Source organism: Hippocampus guttulatus, chromosome 22 (genome assembly GCF_054856545.1).
Source record: "Hippocampus guttulatus isolate MCC_2025c chromosome 22, RoL_Hgut_1.0, whole genome shotgun sequence".
NCBI classification, from domain to species: Eukaryota; Metazoa; Chordata; class Actinopteri; order Syngnathiformes; family Syngnathidae; genus Hippocampus; species Hippocampus guttulatus.
This window is the reverse complement of record NC_141282.1, coordinates 6,722,500-6,736,263: the sequence shown is the minus strand read 5'-3', so window position 1 is coordinate 6,736,263 and position 13,764 is coordinate 6,722,500. Positions and strand designations below refer to the sequence as shown.

Below are 13,764 nucleotides of genomic sequence, written 5' to 3'. Positions count from 1 at the left end.
GTTATTATCGCTGTCCATTCCAAAATAAGATGAGTCACAACGCTCGTTGCGTTTTACCAGTGTATAACAGAGCTGTGGCTTTGCCGAAGCTTTACTCTGAAAGACTCAGGCTTTCAAGAGACAGGTATGTTATGGCGTCACATCCGCCCTGAAAGACTCTTGCAGGTCCTCAATAAGTTTCTATTGAATCATTGAAGTGTCAATATAGACACTTTTTAACCTTAACATTATTTTATGACGATATAAATACACTAGCTATTGAGTAATTAAGCAAATAACCGCACCCAACTGGCTAAACAAGCTTTTTTTCGTCTTTTTGCATATCGTCTAAACGACGGATTATCTGCTGTTTTTGTAAATCACTGAAGGACGCAAAAGCATGTTGAATAATTTTATAAAGCAGATGCATTCTCCGTGGGCAAACAAAATGACATTCCATAAGATAGTAGTCGGCAAATGAGGCACAATCCAACTTAAAAACAAATAAAAAATGCATTTCTTTTCAGTCCAGGATGAGCAATGATGTTTAAAAAAAAGTCCATCACTTCCAGGTAGCCGCAGCGGTGCGGATGGCACCGCTAGCCTTGGTGCCCTTTGACCCAAGCGACTGACCAGCGCGGGTCCGCAAGTCGGCGTCGCTCTGTGCCTGCTCTTCGTCGTACCTACACACAGGACATCGTTGAATGAGTGACCTTCGATAACTCAGTTGTAGAGGCCTAACTATAGTGATGATAACAAGTATCCTTAGGTTGCTGCTTCAAAGAAATCATTTTGATTCAAACCATGAACTTTTTTGATGGCCACGTTCAATGGTATGAAGCACAACTATGCAACAGGTTGAGTAGACTTGATACATTAAAAGAAAAAACTCCTTCGAGCCGGATTTGAACCAGCGACCTAAGGATTTCTGTTAGCTCCTCTACAGTCCTCCGCTCTACCAACTGAGCTATCGAAGGCTGCGTACTAGACTTCACAATGCAGTTCAAAGTTATATTAGTCTACACAGGTCGTTGGCGCCCTCTGGTGGAAACGGGGCTTACGTCAACTCTGGTTACACTGCAGCAACGAGGGATTTCGAGGACTCACAGAAGTTCATAGTTCCCCAGGGCGTCTCTCGGCGGACTTCGGTTCCAGCGGCTGTCCGGCATCTCGCCATTGGGCGTGACAATGTTCAGGGTGTCGTTGATGAGGTTGTACTTGAGGATGCGGTCATTGGCCGTGCTGGATGTCAGTGAGGGCGATGCGTTGACCTGCAGACATATTTGCATTTGCATATCTCAAGTGTACGAGAGTACACAAACACCAGTTAACCTCGAGTGGTTTGGTGCCTTTGTGGCCCTTGAGTGCACTAAGTCAGTTTCCACCATGAGCACATATGTGTTCACTGTATGTGTTCAAACAAAGCTCTCCCTTTGGGGCATTTAAAAGAATGTCATGTGACTGTACAAGCATGGGCGGCATCTCTGGCCTCTGCACTGTATGCTTTGGAAAAACAAAGTATTATTGTAGCTTTGGTGATAAAGTCAGTAATAAAGATGGTGCTTTTTTGCAGCATGTTCTATGTCTTTCTGATTGTTTTTTTTCCGTTTTTTTCAACTGTTTATGAAGAAATGCCATTTTTATTCATGTTGTTTATTTATACACGGTAATTGGACATGGAAAGATGATTGTGAATATTTAAAAACAAATAATAAAAAATGTCCTTCGAGCCGGATTTGAACCAGCGACCTAAGGATTTCAGCGCGAGCCACTACAGTCCTCCGCTCTACCAACTGAGCTATCGAAGGAGATAACTTTTAATGTGCACTTTACAGTTTAAATACACAACTATACTCGTCAAACGCCTAGCTGTCAAATAGCCAGGAAAATGGCAGATATTATCTATGTGAAGCTGATCGAGGCAAACGCACCCGTAAAAATAGATTCGCTCCGCTACGCTGAGCTTGCTAATTCATTAGCATCAGTCCTCACAAACGAGGCGGACTTAAAGGGGACGTGTCCGCTTGGTCCCATTTTCTTTCATTTTTATTTTTATTTTTTATGGTTAACGATTTTGACGGTATTTTTCATTGCTTGTTTTCCTCTCTGCAAAAATGAAAAAAAAATCGTTTATTTTTTTTTTTTTGCTTGAATGACCCACCTCAATGAGCCAAGGCTTGAGCTTGTCATCGATGATGATGTCATACCCGTAACACTCAAAACAATGCTTGTCATTGTTCATCACAGGCTGGAAAAGATAATTGTGTGCAAAACACATGAATGTGAAGACTTAGTTTCAAAAAACAAGTTCCACTTTAAGACACACACACACACACACTCACAGCCACAGCCTTTAAGGACTGCACCACAATCCAGTGGATCTGGTCAAAGAGGCGGCTGGTCACCTCCACTCCTCTTGTGCTCTCCAGGTACAGACGCAGGTTACCCACAGTCCACTTGCCGCCGTGGACGTGGTTGTAGTCGTCCTGGGTGGATGGACAACATTGGACGACTCGATTACTAATTATGTCAAATGATGTCCAATATATCCCAAGCCTTACGCCATGTTTCTGGATGGCCACGTTGGTGAGATGCACAAACATGTTATCCAGCTCGCTTGTACTTGGCTTATACTTCACCGTGCAGAACCTACAGAAACCGAGCTTGTACCTGACAATAAACATGACAAAAAGGAGTCATAAGATAAAGAGCATTCTTGTAAATAATGTGAATAGGGCGGATGGAGTCTTACATGTAGCATTTGAGTGGCCGATACGTGGTGACCAGCACGTACAGACGCAGGTCAAACTTTCTCCCACCGATCAGAAGGGGATTGTCGATGTATAAGGAGATGACGTAGGCCTCCTTGCCACTAGAGGGTGCCATGAACCTGCATCAAAAGGAATTTAGAATTTTGTAAAACATTAAACCAGGTGCTCAGAGTCTACACCCTTCGATAGCTCGGTTGGTATTGCGGAGGACTGTAGTGGCTGATACTGAAATCCTTAAGTCGCTGGCTCGAAGGAATATTTTTTAAACACAAATAGATGCCTCTTTTGCGAGCAAGAAAAAAAATGCTCTCTCGTCATTGTAATGAATTCACATACACCTTAAAACTGACATTGAAGAGTCAACTGTGAGCCACTTTGCACTGATTTGCTCACCAAAACAACAGTACCTACCAAACCATTAAAAAAAAAAAACAATCTCCTGTTTACATTTGGTCACTCTGCGATGTTGTGTTTGAATTGACTAGCTAGTCGTTCTTTGTAACGTACGTGGAGGTGCGACTGTCCCGCGACCACTTTTTGATCTGGGACAGTTTGTTGATAAGGAATATGCCTTTGCCCTGCGCCTTCCCGCACGGCTTCATGATCCACGTACTGGACGGATTCTTGCGGAACTCCTCCACAAAGAGATTATAATCCGCCGGGAGCATGAATGTCACTGGGACAAAATCTAAAGGAAAAAAAGGAGTAAATAACAGCTTCTGAATGATGTTGGACGCTTCCTGCGCACGCTTGTTTTACCGAGATGGATGTATTTCCCGTTGTCATCCTTCTCGGCCAGCATGCTGCTTTCCTTTTCCAGCTCCTTGCGGTAGCGCTTGATGTTTTTGATCATCAAGTCCTTCCTTGTCAGCTCGTAGTGGTTGGGAAAGTGGTTGACCATCTGCTCGTCAGTCAGACGGTAGCCCGTGTCCACGCTAAACACATTGCGGATGGTCTGGATACTCATCCTGTCGGGTTAGAAACATGTTGCAAAACAAGGTTCAATATTAATGAGAGCTATTGCAATTTGTTGAAACATATGCATTTAACAAAGATAAATGTGTATCTGGGATTATTTGCATTGTATTGTATATTATATGTGTTGTCTTTATTACTTGTATTATAGCTAACATCATGTTATTTGTTTAATGTTGCAAACTACAGAAGTTGAAACCACAGCACCTCTGCTGGTGGCAGCCCCATTCATGCAGCTAAATTAATTTTCGAAACACAGTCCTGTTCAAGCTGAAGCACAATAATAAATGATGAGAATTATTATTGTGCGTTACCAGTAAAAATTCCAGTCGTCATTTTCCGTCACTTGAATCCAGTCCCTCTTCTCAAAGTTGTTAATGAGCACTGACTTTTCAATATCTGTTACCCACTTCACCTTTCCGGCCATGTTCCCTCCCACTGAAAGAAAAAGGGAGGAAACAGCTAAAAATGACAAAATAAATAATTAATGTGATACTCAAGCTTGTCTCACCAGTCGATCAACGTGAGCAAAGAGCCAGGCATCAGTGGTGCTCTCTCTGATTTGCAGGATGCTGCATCCTCCTTCCGGGACACCGCCCTCGCTCCTGCACGTCCCTGGTGCAGCTTCACCGTTCTGACATCGGCTCAGGTCTCGGTCACTCGGAAGCTCCAGTTATAGAAAGAAAAGCGACTCCATAATGATCGCAAGTTAGCGCCCGAAGCAGCTATTTATTGATCCAAGTGACGCTATCGGAGGGAGTGACGACATGAATTGCTCTTCATAATAAAAGCTAGGTGGAACTTTTTTTTTTTTATATGGTCGGAATATTTCTGTTAGCTGAATCCAAGCGGCTTTAAGAGAAGCGAGCGTGGCCTGAGGGTAGGATGTTTTTACCAGGATAACCTAGCAACCAAGGTCCAATGACAAACACTACTTCAATCCATCTGCTGGCGGAAGTATAAACCTCTACTTATAACGAAAAACTCTCCAAAAATAATGCACAAACACTTGTAAAGATCATTTCCAAATTAAAATGTAAATCAAACGCATTTTGAGGATGTAAATACTGTTTTTTTATTTTTCCGTGAAAATTAGAAAGAGAAAGTAGTGGGACTTCCGGTCTTTCTAATTTACAAGAAAATGTACATTATTTTTTTTTACATTTAAATTATATTATTCAAAATTAGAATACGAATTGTATTCACCCCACAGTAATGCGTCTTGTTACTTACCTTTTACTAAATAAGCGTCGAATAGTGGGCTTCCGGGGTGCCGGAAGACATAATATACCGAGCAACAGAATGCTTCCTCAACGGGACAATTTTTTTTTGAAATAAATCGTTTTGAAAGTCAAACTATTAGGTAGTAACATACTAACATTACTACAAAAAATGTTGTTGCCTGTTTTCATTTATTTTACGGAATAAATATTGAAAATACAATGGTGCCGTGACATCGCAACTAAAACACTACCTCCAAACCTCCACTAGAGGGTAGTGTTTTACGGGGGGGTGAACACCCCCAAAAGCATCACAATGTTTGAGCCTCGCTGTAAAATGACACTTAAAGACATAATGAAAAAAAATCTAAAATTATATATTGTTTTAAGTTTAAATTTGTGGTCCATAAAATAGTGCCTTTGTACCTTCATTTCATTGCTGGAGCCGCTTATCGTGCATTTTAAACTGAAATGCAATAAAACATTGTAAAATGAAATGTGTGATTACCTGTACTGTGCTTCAAAAACAAGTCGTATATTTCCCTCCTTCCTCATGAGCCGGTAAAGGCGTGGCCAAGCGAGGTCTGTGGCAGTTACCAGACAGCAACGAGATTAAAGGACGCTGCTGTAGGTTCACGGAAAAAAATACATGCAAAAACATTGTGTTTGATACACATTTCTAATCATAATGTTGTTGTGTTTCTTACAGGGCGGCGTCCATTTTAATCTATTGACAAGGTACTGTATGCTTACTTTTTTCTTTTTATGCTTGGGTATGTGTGCTCACTTTTAATTGCCTAAAAGGGCAAATTTAGTATAAAATTAACGTATTATCCAAAAGGCGCGTAATGTGAAAAGTGTGTATGATCTTGAAGATGACCTTTGCACATGGACAATGACTTCATCTCTTTGTTGTGACAATAGGCGCTGTTCAACTCATTTACATGCCGTAGTTTTTTTCCTTCTGATGACTTTCTGAGTTATAATAGCAGTGATTTGAGTAAAAATAACCTATTTTGATGATTAAAAATAACATATTTGGATGGTTTGTACAGTACGGCAAAAGCAGCAGTTGAGTTATGGAAATGGGAAAATTTGCATCAACAGACAGGAAGTGCTTGGGGAGCAGGTGCATGTATGGCAAATTACCGCTATTACTCTTTTTAAAACGTCCCCCCCCAAAATATTTATTGATTAAACCTTAAAAATCAGACAGCGTTAACTGGTATGGAGGCACGTACGTGACCTACAATTGTTGCGCCAACGCATGATGTCACCTTTCTCGACGAGCCTGTTTGGTCAGGACGGGGCGATAACAACGCCGCCGCCAGCCTTGGTGTTGACACAGCCTGTTTGAGAACGTTACGCACACACTCGCACGCACACGACTATACTCCGCATATTTGGTGTCTCTGCAGCGAACAACATGGTGGAGCAAATACGAGCGCCGAAACGCCCCGCCAACGCGGTCATCGTCTCATCGAGCCCCCAGGCAGGACCTGGCGATGACATCACAGGCTACCTGTTAGATGGCACCTTCAGGTTTTTAAACACAACATGGACAGTGGGACAAAAGTCATTAAGTCAACCTTTTTTTTGGGGGGGGGGGGGGCTATTATTATTCATTTTGACTAAACATGTTTCAGAAGCACTTTAACCATCATTTTTCACCATCAGATTTCTTTCCGCACAATTGTGTTGTTGTACGGCAGGAGCGCGAGCCGGTCCGCGCGGTCGGTGGGCCGCCAGCTGGCCGCCATCGGGGACCAGCTGGACCGGAATCGAACCCAGAACCCACGTGTCCATCGAGAAGTGCGGCGTCCATTATGGGGGTTCAGGATTGAGAGCGGGGCATTCTGGGTAATCTCCAGTTCCAATTCATTGCTGTTGTGTTGGCTTGTGACATCTAAAAGTGTTTTGTTTTGTTTTTTTCCAATTCTTCCCAGGTGTCCACTTTTAAACCGGGAAGTTGCAGCGACCTCACCGGAGGCGCGCTTCTGACGGCGGCTCTTTTGCTTCTGGGTTGGCAGAACAGGCCTTAAGCGGGACTTTTGGCCACAAAATGTGGGACATTTGCGCTCCTTTTGGGTTTTTGCCGTTTACTTTGCTTTATATTTGACACCAATGTGACAAAAGCACAAAAAAAGTTGTTTTTGCACTGTTCCTATCAGCTTTTACCTTCTATCTATATCTTGACATATATTGGCATGTAGCATTTTTTAAAAAGTTTCGTTCAAAAGTATTGGGACGCTGGACTGTCTTTTCTAACAACATGAAGGGAGCTGGACTTTCTGTTTTTAACCAAATAAAATCACTTGACTGCAAATTCAACAGTCTCTTTATTAAAAAAATAAAAACAAGTCACTTTAGTTCGGTGATTCCAAAATGATACGGCGTGTGAATTTATCCAATTCCACGAAATTGGTCCAAAAGCGAACAATCTGTCTTAGATTCCCACCTTCTGCGTCATCAGTGTTCGTCATCGTCGGCCGGGTCGACGTGCGCGTAGCCGTCAAAGGCCTTGCGGTTGCATCGCTGCAGCGTGGCGCCCAGCTGCCGGCCGGGCCCGACCTCGTAAACGCGGGGGAAGCGCTGGCCTCGCGCCCGCTCGAACATCTCGTGCAGCGTCTGCTCCCACTTGACGGGCGCCGTCAGCTGCTGCGTCAGCTGGCGTCGCACGTGGCCGTCGCTCATGTAGCGCTTGCCGTCCACGTTGGAGTACACGCTGATCTCAGGACGGCGCACCTGCACAAAATAAGCGCCGAGCTTTAGCCTGAGCCAACCAAACAACGTAAGTCTCGCAACCTCAACGGAATAGGTAGCAGCAGTTGAGTCCGAACCTCCAACTGCCGCAGAACATCTTTGAGGGGCTCGACGGCACCGCTCATGAGCTCCGTGTGAAAGGCGCCGCTGACGGGCAGCATTTTGGTTCTGAGGAAGTGCAACCGCCTGGCGTTTTGCTGCAGGAAGTCGAGAGCCTGGCGGTGTCCGGCGATCACCCTGCCGTCAGGGAAGAGGTAGGTGGCCACGGCGCACACGGGCTCCTCCACCCCCAGACCGCGGCAGTGCTCCTTGGCCAGCAGGCAGGCGTGCTTGTACTGCGCCTGAGATTTGCCCGCCACCGACAGCATCCCGCTGGGCACCAGTTCTGACGCCCGCTGCATGGCCTCGGCGCGCACCTTCACGGCGTACAGAGCTGAAGAAGAAAAAGAGGTTGGTTGGGATGCCGGTGACGAGGGCACAGAGGCTGGTTTACCTTGGGCAAAGGTCATGGCGCCGGAGAAGACGAGCGCGGCGAACTCGCCCACGCTGAAGCCGGCGGCAGCGACGCACGTCTCGATGGCCTGTCAACGCAATCGTAATATTTGGCAGAAAAATAAACATACCGAGGGGCTAGCATTTGTCCTATGGCCAGATATAAACCCAAAATAAACATGCACTTCAAGTTTGATTATTTTTGGGATGATTATTTTTTAAATGTCATGACTATAACAATGCTCACTTTTCAGGCTATCGTTTTAATTCAGTTTGTAACATAAATCCGACATCCGAAGTCTTTACTTTCGGGTTTTGGTGGTTGAGCTTCTCCACGGCCGCCAGTGAAGTGACGAACACCGCCGGCTGGCAGTGAACCGTCTTGCTCAGCTCCTCGTCGGGACCGTTCAGGCATAATGACAGCAGGTCGTAGCCGAGGATCTCCCGGGCCGCCTCGAACATCTCTCCGACGTTGGGGTACCGCAAAAGCCCACGACCCATGCCCACAAACTGGCTGCCCTGGCCGGGGAAAAGGAGCACGGAGCGGTCCCCGGGGTCCTTCCAGGATCTCTGCTCAGCGGAGGTCTCCTCCAGGGAAGGAGGTGAGCCATTCCCCGGCTGAATGGTGGAGAGCGCCCTGTGCCGGGGGAACCGCGGTCGGAGCTTGCGAACAGACGCTGCAACCAGTGACGCCAACATGAGTTATAAGGGTAAAAAAGTGGAGGAAAAAATAAACTGTCAACAAAATACGACAGTTGGCGTGCCAATAGCAGGACTTTTTGACTCGACAAGTAGTGCTACGGAGGCTGCCATGTTTGAATCTGTCACCTCCACGAGTTACATTGTTTACTTCCTGGTTTTACCGGTGTTCTCTTCCGGGTTTTGATTGTGTTTTTGTGTTGCCTTTGTTCCGACACCGCCGTGCTGTGGAATGGCGTCGTTATTGCATGCAAATCAACGGCACGAATAATTAAATCCAGTAAAATAACGATTTAAAAAGCGCTAAAATCACGACAATAAAGTCGTGACTTACATAGATACTTTTAGGGCATTAATGTGTCATCTTGAAGCAAGTTAAAATTAAAATAAAATGCTCATTTCTCATAAGAAAATACTTTTTCTTGTAAAACGACTTCTTAGAAAGGATTCTTGATTATTTTTCTTTAATGAAAGTACAACCATATTCTTCTGTCAAAAATGATAGTTCTTTTTATAAATTCAGGGAGAGAAATAATCTGATAAGAAATATTTGGTTTATCACGATTTAATGTACTGAATGTTTTGTCATAAATCACTTGGCGGCAAGAGGCCACGTTGATGAACCATCAATTTTATTTTACAAAAAAGAAAAAAAGAATGTAAATCTCTGTCCTCTTGGAATGTGTATGTCATCACAGATCGCAATGTCATGTCACTATATAACACTGATCATTTGCACGTGGTCAGATTGTTCCGTTGGAAGTTTCCGTCACGTCTTCCGAGTCATCCGACAGGTGTGCCGCTTCCATGCTTTCCTCCAGCGTATCCCGGTACTCGGCGGGCGCGTTGCTACTGCGAGTGCCTTGGATCTTGAACTTGGAGATGAACTCGTTGCTTGCAAGGGCGCCTTCCTTCTTGGGGCACGAATGTTTGGTGGGGCGACGTTCCAAACGGTCTACAAGAGACGGATAAGATCAGGCGGTTACTTAGCTCATATTTATTGTGTTTAACTCATAAAAGTGGATGAGATTGTGTAAAAAGGAGCAAAGTGTGTTGAGTGTGTGCACCTCCAGGGCCGATGGGCTTCATGAGGCGGTTCAATTGGACGTTCCAGTGGCGGACATGTTGACTGGCATTCCTCAGCTTCTCCTGTACTTCCTGGAATGCGTACCTCCAAGTGAGAATGGCCTTAGAGTACAAGAGTGTGACAGGACTGGGATATCCCCACCTCCAAGTGCTGGTGGCTCCTCTGCCGTGACGCCCGCAGATCCTGGAGCTCCAGGGAGGCCGACTGAAGAGCGTCGGGGGCACGGAGGTCGGCGTTGTGGTCGTGATTGTGGTCAACGGCGGGGGCGTCGCCGTCCTCGTCGCTGCTGAGGCTGCGCAGGACCCGCTGCTGCTCCTGGAGGAGCTGGAACTGCTGTTTCTTCTCCTCCTCGGCCTCTAGCAGCCTGCAAGCGGAAGATACTTGTTGCTAGGCAGACTTGACCAAGGTGAAAAAATGCATTTGTCAGTAAGGCCCACAAAGCTGTGCGCGTGTGTTAGTGACCTCTCCAGCTCCTGCCTGGCTCTCTCCTCCTCCATCCGCGCCTGTATCTCCATGTTGAGAGCGGCCTCCATTTTGCGCTGCGTGACCTCCAGCTCTTGGATCCTCTGACGCTGCTGCTCGGCCTCCTTGGCCCGCTCCTGCATCTCCGCCCTCATGCTCTCCCGCATCTGGCACATCAAGTGTGCAATTATTATTCCCCAAAAGCAGAAATAACCCAACGAATTAAAAAAAAAAAAAAGAAAAAGTCAAACTGACCATCTGGGCCTCCTCCAATTGTCTCTCCAGCTCCATCTGCACCTCCCTCTGCTTTCTCCTCTCCTGCTCCTCCACCTCCCGCCGCCGGGTTTCCAGTTCCCGTGCGTGCTGCGAGACACAAAACGGAACATGAGTGGCGTGTTTCTGTTGTGGTACATAGCAGCCGGCAATAAATCAGCAAAAATGTTGCTAATTGTTTTCAACAGCAAAAACAGATCTTGGCAAATGTCATTTTTTGAGAAACCCCCCCCCCCCCACCAAAATTAACACTCTGCTCCCATGGAGGATTTCGGGAAATGGATTTCCCCTTGTGAGGCTGAATGTGGAGGTGTCCCCAGTGCAATGTGCGTGGCTCTGACCTGGATGATGTTCTCGATCTCCAGGTCCTGACGGTCCTTGTCGGTCCGCTCCGCCTCCAGCGTGCTGGAATCCTCCGATTGGCTGCTGCAGCTGCTGCGGGCACTGCAGCTGCGCTCCCGCTGGCTGAGCTCCCGCTGCACCCGCCTCTTGGCCTTCAGCTCGCGGTGCAGCGACGCCTTGCCCTCGCTCTGAAGACGCAGGGCCGTCTGCACGGCTGGACGCGCAAACCGCCACGTTGCGTTCTGATCCGGCGTCCCGACGGGAGGTTGTGACAGTGTGTTGTACCCACCTTGCGTCCACTCCACTTTCTGTCTCTGATCCGAAGCGCTCATCTCGTAGGTTTTGTTGTGAGTTTTTACACAGAACAGGCAACGCTTTCCCTCTCTGTCTGGAATGGGCTGCAACGACGAGAAAAGAAAAGATGCTAGCTCAGGCGCAGACGCCATCCGCCGCCGCGACTGACCTCGATGACGCAGGTCTTGTCCAGCTGGATCTCTCCCCGCTTGTCTTTCAGGTCCTCGCCCACGTAGTAGGCCATGGACGACGGCTTGAGCACGAACCAGCGCTCGGTCCAGTTCCGCCGCACGTGGCCCTTTTTCCACATGTAGCCCTGCCGCCGCCATAGCACATTTTAATCTCACCATCTGAAATGCGATTTCACGGCGGCCGGCTCACGAACCCGCTTCAGGACGTTGTGGTACATCTCCAGGAAGACCTCGTGCAAGGCCAGGCTGAAGGCCTCGGCGCTGGTGACGCGCAGCAGGCGTCCGGCGTCCATGTGCTCCAGGAAGCTCCAGACGGACAGGCCGTCCTCGTGCGGCGCGGGGCTCCGGGAGAGCAGGTCCTCCAGGGGCTTGCCGTCCCACTCCTGACTCATGGCGCTGCAGATTTTCTTGAGCAGATACTCCACCTTGATCAATAATTATTTGTATTATCATCATCTGTGTGGTAACAGAAGGATCAAATCAAAAAGGCAAATGTATAAAAAAAGAAATCAAGATAAACATGGCATGGTTTATTTTTATCCTGGGTCACGGGAAAGCCACCCCCCCCCCCCCAAAAAAAAAAATTCCAAGTAAATCACAGGAAGGAAGAGCCTCATTAAGTGCAAACTTGAAAACGTCCCGCCCAGCTTTTCCGTCTCCTCCGCTTACCTCCGGCGCGATCATGACCAGCGGGTAGCGGTCTTCGGAGAGCAGGTTGAACAGGCAGAAGAGCCTGAAGCAGTTCCTCTCGGAGAGCAACGCCCCCTCTGGCAACGGCCCCTTTCGGTTCTTCTTCATGGTCATCGTCCAGCACAGGTCGTCAAACTTCTCCTTGTCGAACGTGCCCTCTTTCGCCTGCAACACAAGGCACAAGCTCGCGTTGAACCCGATACCTTCGCGTCGCGATGCCGACGGGGCTCTACCTTATCCAGGATATATTTATTGAGGTAAGGCATGTAGCCGTGATTGGACACGGGCCCGTCATCGTCGTCCTGGAAGTGCTCCTCCAAGGCCACGGGGTCGTGCGGGATGTTCAGCACCGTGTACAGGTTGTGGGAAAGCACCTCCATGACAACAAAATCATACAGACGGCGCCGGCTGAAAAAGGCTTCGAAATTGGCTTCCGATCATCAATGAATGAAACAAATAAGACGTTCTTCGATTTCATGGGAAAATAAAAAAAGGTCTTCCAACATCTAAAAATTTAATCAGCAAATATTTAACAGAATAAAGAAAGCACTATGGTCCAAAAAAATAAAAACATAAAATGTGAATAAAATGAAATCTGAAACAATATAATGTATATTAAATATGGCAGCTGTACATGTAATAAAAAAACTACAAAAAAGTACCAAAGTATATAGAATAAAATGGAAAAACAAGAATAAAAAAAATTGCATACAAAAATCATAAAGATTGGAATCAAAAGGGGGAAAAAAAAATCTCCATAAAAGGTGTGACTCGAAATGAAACTGTAGGTCAACACACACATACACAGTGTTGACCTCATTTTTTTTTCTTGAACATGAGGCATAAACACACACACACTCACACACACAGCGACAAGTCAGGACAGCTTTCCACAAGTTCCGTGGAATCTTTTTACCGAGCCGAGCTTCCACTTTAGCAAAAAACAAATCCTGAGACACCAAAATGGTCGGATACTGTGACAATTTTTTTTTAAAGATGTGCATAAAAGGCGCTGGTGTCAAACATTTGGACTTCAGATAACTCCGATCACTCCCCTTTGACGCAAAACAAACACACAAAAAAGAGACGCTTGAATAGAACGAAAACGTCGACTTTGCTGCCCTTTGCCCTTCCACTGCCGCCCTCGACGACATCGAAATAAAGACTTGCCGCTTACCTTCAGCTGAGATTTGGACACTTTTCCGCACTTCTCCACATCCAGCGAGGTGAAGGCGTACCAGATGGACTTGAGCAGCTCCGATTTAAAGTCCATGTTTTGTTTTAAAATTTCCGCCCCCCTCGCCTCCTGGCCGGCGCGCGCAGCTCAGCTCGCTCGCATGTTCCGCAGCTGCGGCGGCTGGTGGGGGGGGCGGCCGATGTGGGACAGGCGCTGTTGCTCACGCGGATTGCGGTGCAAAGTGCAAAGCGGGGAAAAACATGTCAGCCGATGTGGAGCGGAGCCGCGGCATCCGCAGCAAAGCGCGATTTTCCTCAAGCTGAAACAAACGTGGGGGGGGGGGGGGGGT

At 46.8% G+C, this 13,764-nt stretch overlaps 4 protein-coding genes and 2 non-coding genes across 10 annotated transcripts; 1 reads left to right on the top strand and 5 right to left on the bottom strand.

Moving 5' to 3' along the window:
- Positions 1-395: 395 nt before the first annotated feature.
- On the bottom strand, positions 396-4,755 carry ttll1 (tubulin tyrosine ligase-like family, member 1). Its single transcript, XM_086103430.1, has 10 exons — positions 4,237-4,755; positions 4,040-4,163; positions 3,510-3,718; positions 3,258-3,438; positions 2,732-2,869; positions 2,541-2,649; positions 2,322-2,465; positions 2,141-2,227; positions 1,087-1,250; positions 396-662 (listed from the first exon to the last, which is right to left on the bottom strand). Exons 2-10 carry the CDS (start codon positions 4,150-4,152, stop codon positions 542-544), a joined length of 1,266 nt encoding a protein of 421 aa, XP_085959556.1. The 5' UTR covers positions 4,153-4,163; positions 4,237-4,755; the 3' UTR covers positions 396-541.
- trnay-gua (transfer RNA tyrosine (anticodon GUA)) lies at positions 870-956 on the bottom strand. Its single transcript is given in 2 exon segments — positions 870-905; positions 920-956. It is a non-coding gene; the product is annotated as a tRNA-Tyr (tRNA).
- Positions 1,701-1,787, bottom strand: trnay-gua (transfer RNA tyrosine (anticodon GUA)). The gene is given in 2 exon segments: positions 1,701-1,736; positions 1,751-1,787. It is a non-coding gene; the product is annotated as a tRNA-Tyr (tRNA).
- A 695-nt stretch (positions 4,756-5,450) lies between the features above and the next one.
- Positions 5,451-8,396, top strand: LOC147186298 (uncharacterized). Of its 3 annotated transcripts, XR_015099291.1 has the most exons (8): positions 5,451-5,572; positions 5,655-5,683; positions 6,364-6,487; positions 6,658-6,805; positions 6,892-7,009; positions 7,419-7,736; positions 7,801-7,962; positions 8,074-8,396. XR_015099291.1 is itself a non-coding variant. In XM_086103433.1 (5 exons), the coding sequence occupies exons 3-5, from the start codon at positions 6,372-6,374 to the stop codon at positions 6,985-6,987; spliced, it is 360 nt and encodes a 119-aa protein (XP_085959559.1). In that variant the 5' UTR covers positions 5,451-5,572; positions 5,655-5,683; positions 6,364-6,371; the 3' UTR covers positions 6,988-7,271. The 3 variants fall into 3 exon arrangements, 1 of the variants encoding a protein (XP_085959559.1); XR_015099290.1 differs by having other exon boundaries at positions 7,801-8,396; XM_086103433.1 differs by lacking the exons at positions 7,419-7,736; positions 7,801-7,962; positions 8,074-8,396 and having other exon boundaries at positions 6,892-7,271.
- mcat (malonyl CoA:ACP acyltransferase (mitochondrial)) lies at positions 7,266-9,031 on the bottom strand. Of its 2 annotated transcripts, XM_086103432.1 has the most exons (4): positions 8,507-9,031; positions 8,202-8,289; positions 7,786-8,141; positions 7,266-7,690 (listed from the first exon to the last, which is right to left on the bottom strand). In XM_086103432.1, the coding sequence occupies exons 1-4, from the start codon at positions 8,897-8,899 to the stop codon at positions 7,415-7,417; spliced, it is 1,113 nt and encodes a 370-aa protein (XP_085959558.1). In that variant the 5' UTR covers positions 8,900-9,031; the 3' UTR covers positions 7,266-7,414. The 2 variants fall into 2 exon arrangements, with proteins under 2 accessions (XP_085959558.1, XP_085959557.1); XM_086103431.1 differs by having other exon boundaries at positions 7,786-8,289.
- A 483-nt stretch (positions 9,032-9,514) lies between these two features.
- Positions 9,515-13,728, bottom strand: LOC147186296 (differentially expressed in FDCP 6 homolog). 2 transcript variants are annotated; one of them, XM_086103566.1, is made up of 12 exons: positions 13,416-13,726; positions 12,472-12,612; positions 12,218-12,403; positions 11,743-11,973; positions 11,527-11,673; positions 11,353-11,461; positions 11,063-11,277; positions 10,704-10,811; positions 10,449-10,615; positions 10,128-10,350; positions 9,967-10,057; positions 9,515-9,854 (listed from the first exon to the last, which is right to left on the bottom strand). In XM_086103566.1, exons 1-12 carry the CDS (start codon positions 13,509-13,511, stop codon positions 9,643-9,645), a joined length of 1,926 nt encoding a protein of 641 aa, XP_085959692.1. In that variant the 5' UTR covers positions 13,512-13,726; the 3' UTR covers positions 9,515-9,642. The 2 variants fall into 2 exon arrangements, with proteins under 2 accessions (XP_085959692.1, XP_085959691.1); XM_086103565.1 differs by having other exon boundaries at positions 11,063-11,461; positions 13,416-13,728.
- Between the last annotated feature and the right edge of the window lie 36 nt (positions 13,729-13,764).

Bases quoted from the DNA above. Each gene is read 5' to 3' on its own strand.
- ttll1 (XM_086103430.1), bottom strand. From the start codon at position 4,152: ATGGCCGGAAAGGTGAAGTGGGTAACAGATATTGAAAAGTCAGTGCTC. The intron at 2,650-2,731 runs GTAAGACTCCAT...GTTTATTGTCAG, and splicing joins CGGCCACTCAAATGCTACAT to GTACAAGCTCGGTTTCTGTA. The intron at 663-1,086 runs GTGAGTCCTCGA...TCCTGTGTGTAG, and splicing joins CTGGGGAACTATGAACTTCT to GTACGACGAAGAGCAGGCAC.
- mcat (XM_086103431.1), bottom strand. From the start codon at position 8,899: ATGTTGGCGTCACTGGTTGCAGCGTCTGTTCGCAAGCTCCGACCGCGG. The intron at 8,290-8,506 runs GTAAAGACTTCG...TTGCGTTGACAG, and splicing joins TCAACCACCAAAACCCGAAA to GCCATCGAGACGTGCGTCGC. The intron at 7,691-7,785 runs GTTCGGACTCAA...TATTTTGTGCAG, and splicing joins ATGTTCTGCGGCAGTTGGAG to GTGCGCCGTCCTGAGATCAG.
- LOC147186296 (XM_086103565.1), bottom strand. From the start codon at position 13,511: ATGGACTTTAAATCGGAGCTGCTCAAGTCCATCTGGTACGCCTTCACC. The intron at 12,613-13,415 runs GTAAGCGGCAAG...GTTGTCATGGAG, and splicing joins TGTCCAAATCTCAGCTGAAG to GTGCTTTCCCACAACCTGTA. The intron at 9,855-9,966 runs GTGCACACACTC...CGTCTCTTGTAG, and splicing joins GAAGCCCATCGGCCCTGGAG to ACCGTTTGGAACGTCGCCCC.
- LOC147186298 (XM_086103433.1), top strand. From the start codon at position 6,372: ATGGTGGAGCAAATACGAGCGCCGAAACGCCCCGCCAACGCGGTCATC. The intron at 6,488-6,657 runs GTTTTTAAACAC...GTTGTACGGCAG, and splicing joins CTGTTAGATGGCACCTTCAG to GAGCGCGAGCCGGTCCGCGC. The intron at 6,806-6,891 runs GTAATCTCCAGT...AATTCTTCCCAG, and splicing joins TTGAGAGCGGGGCATTCTGG to GTGTCCACTTTTAAACCGGG.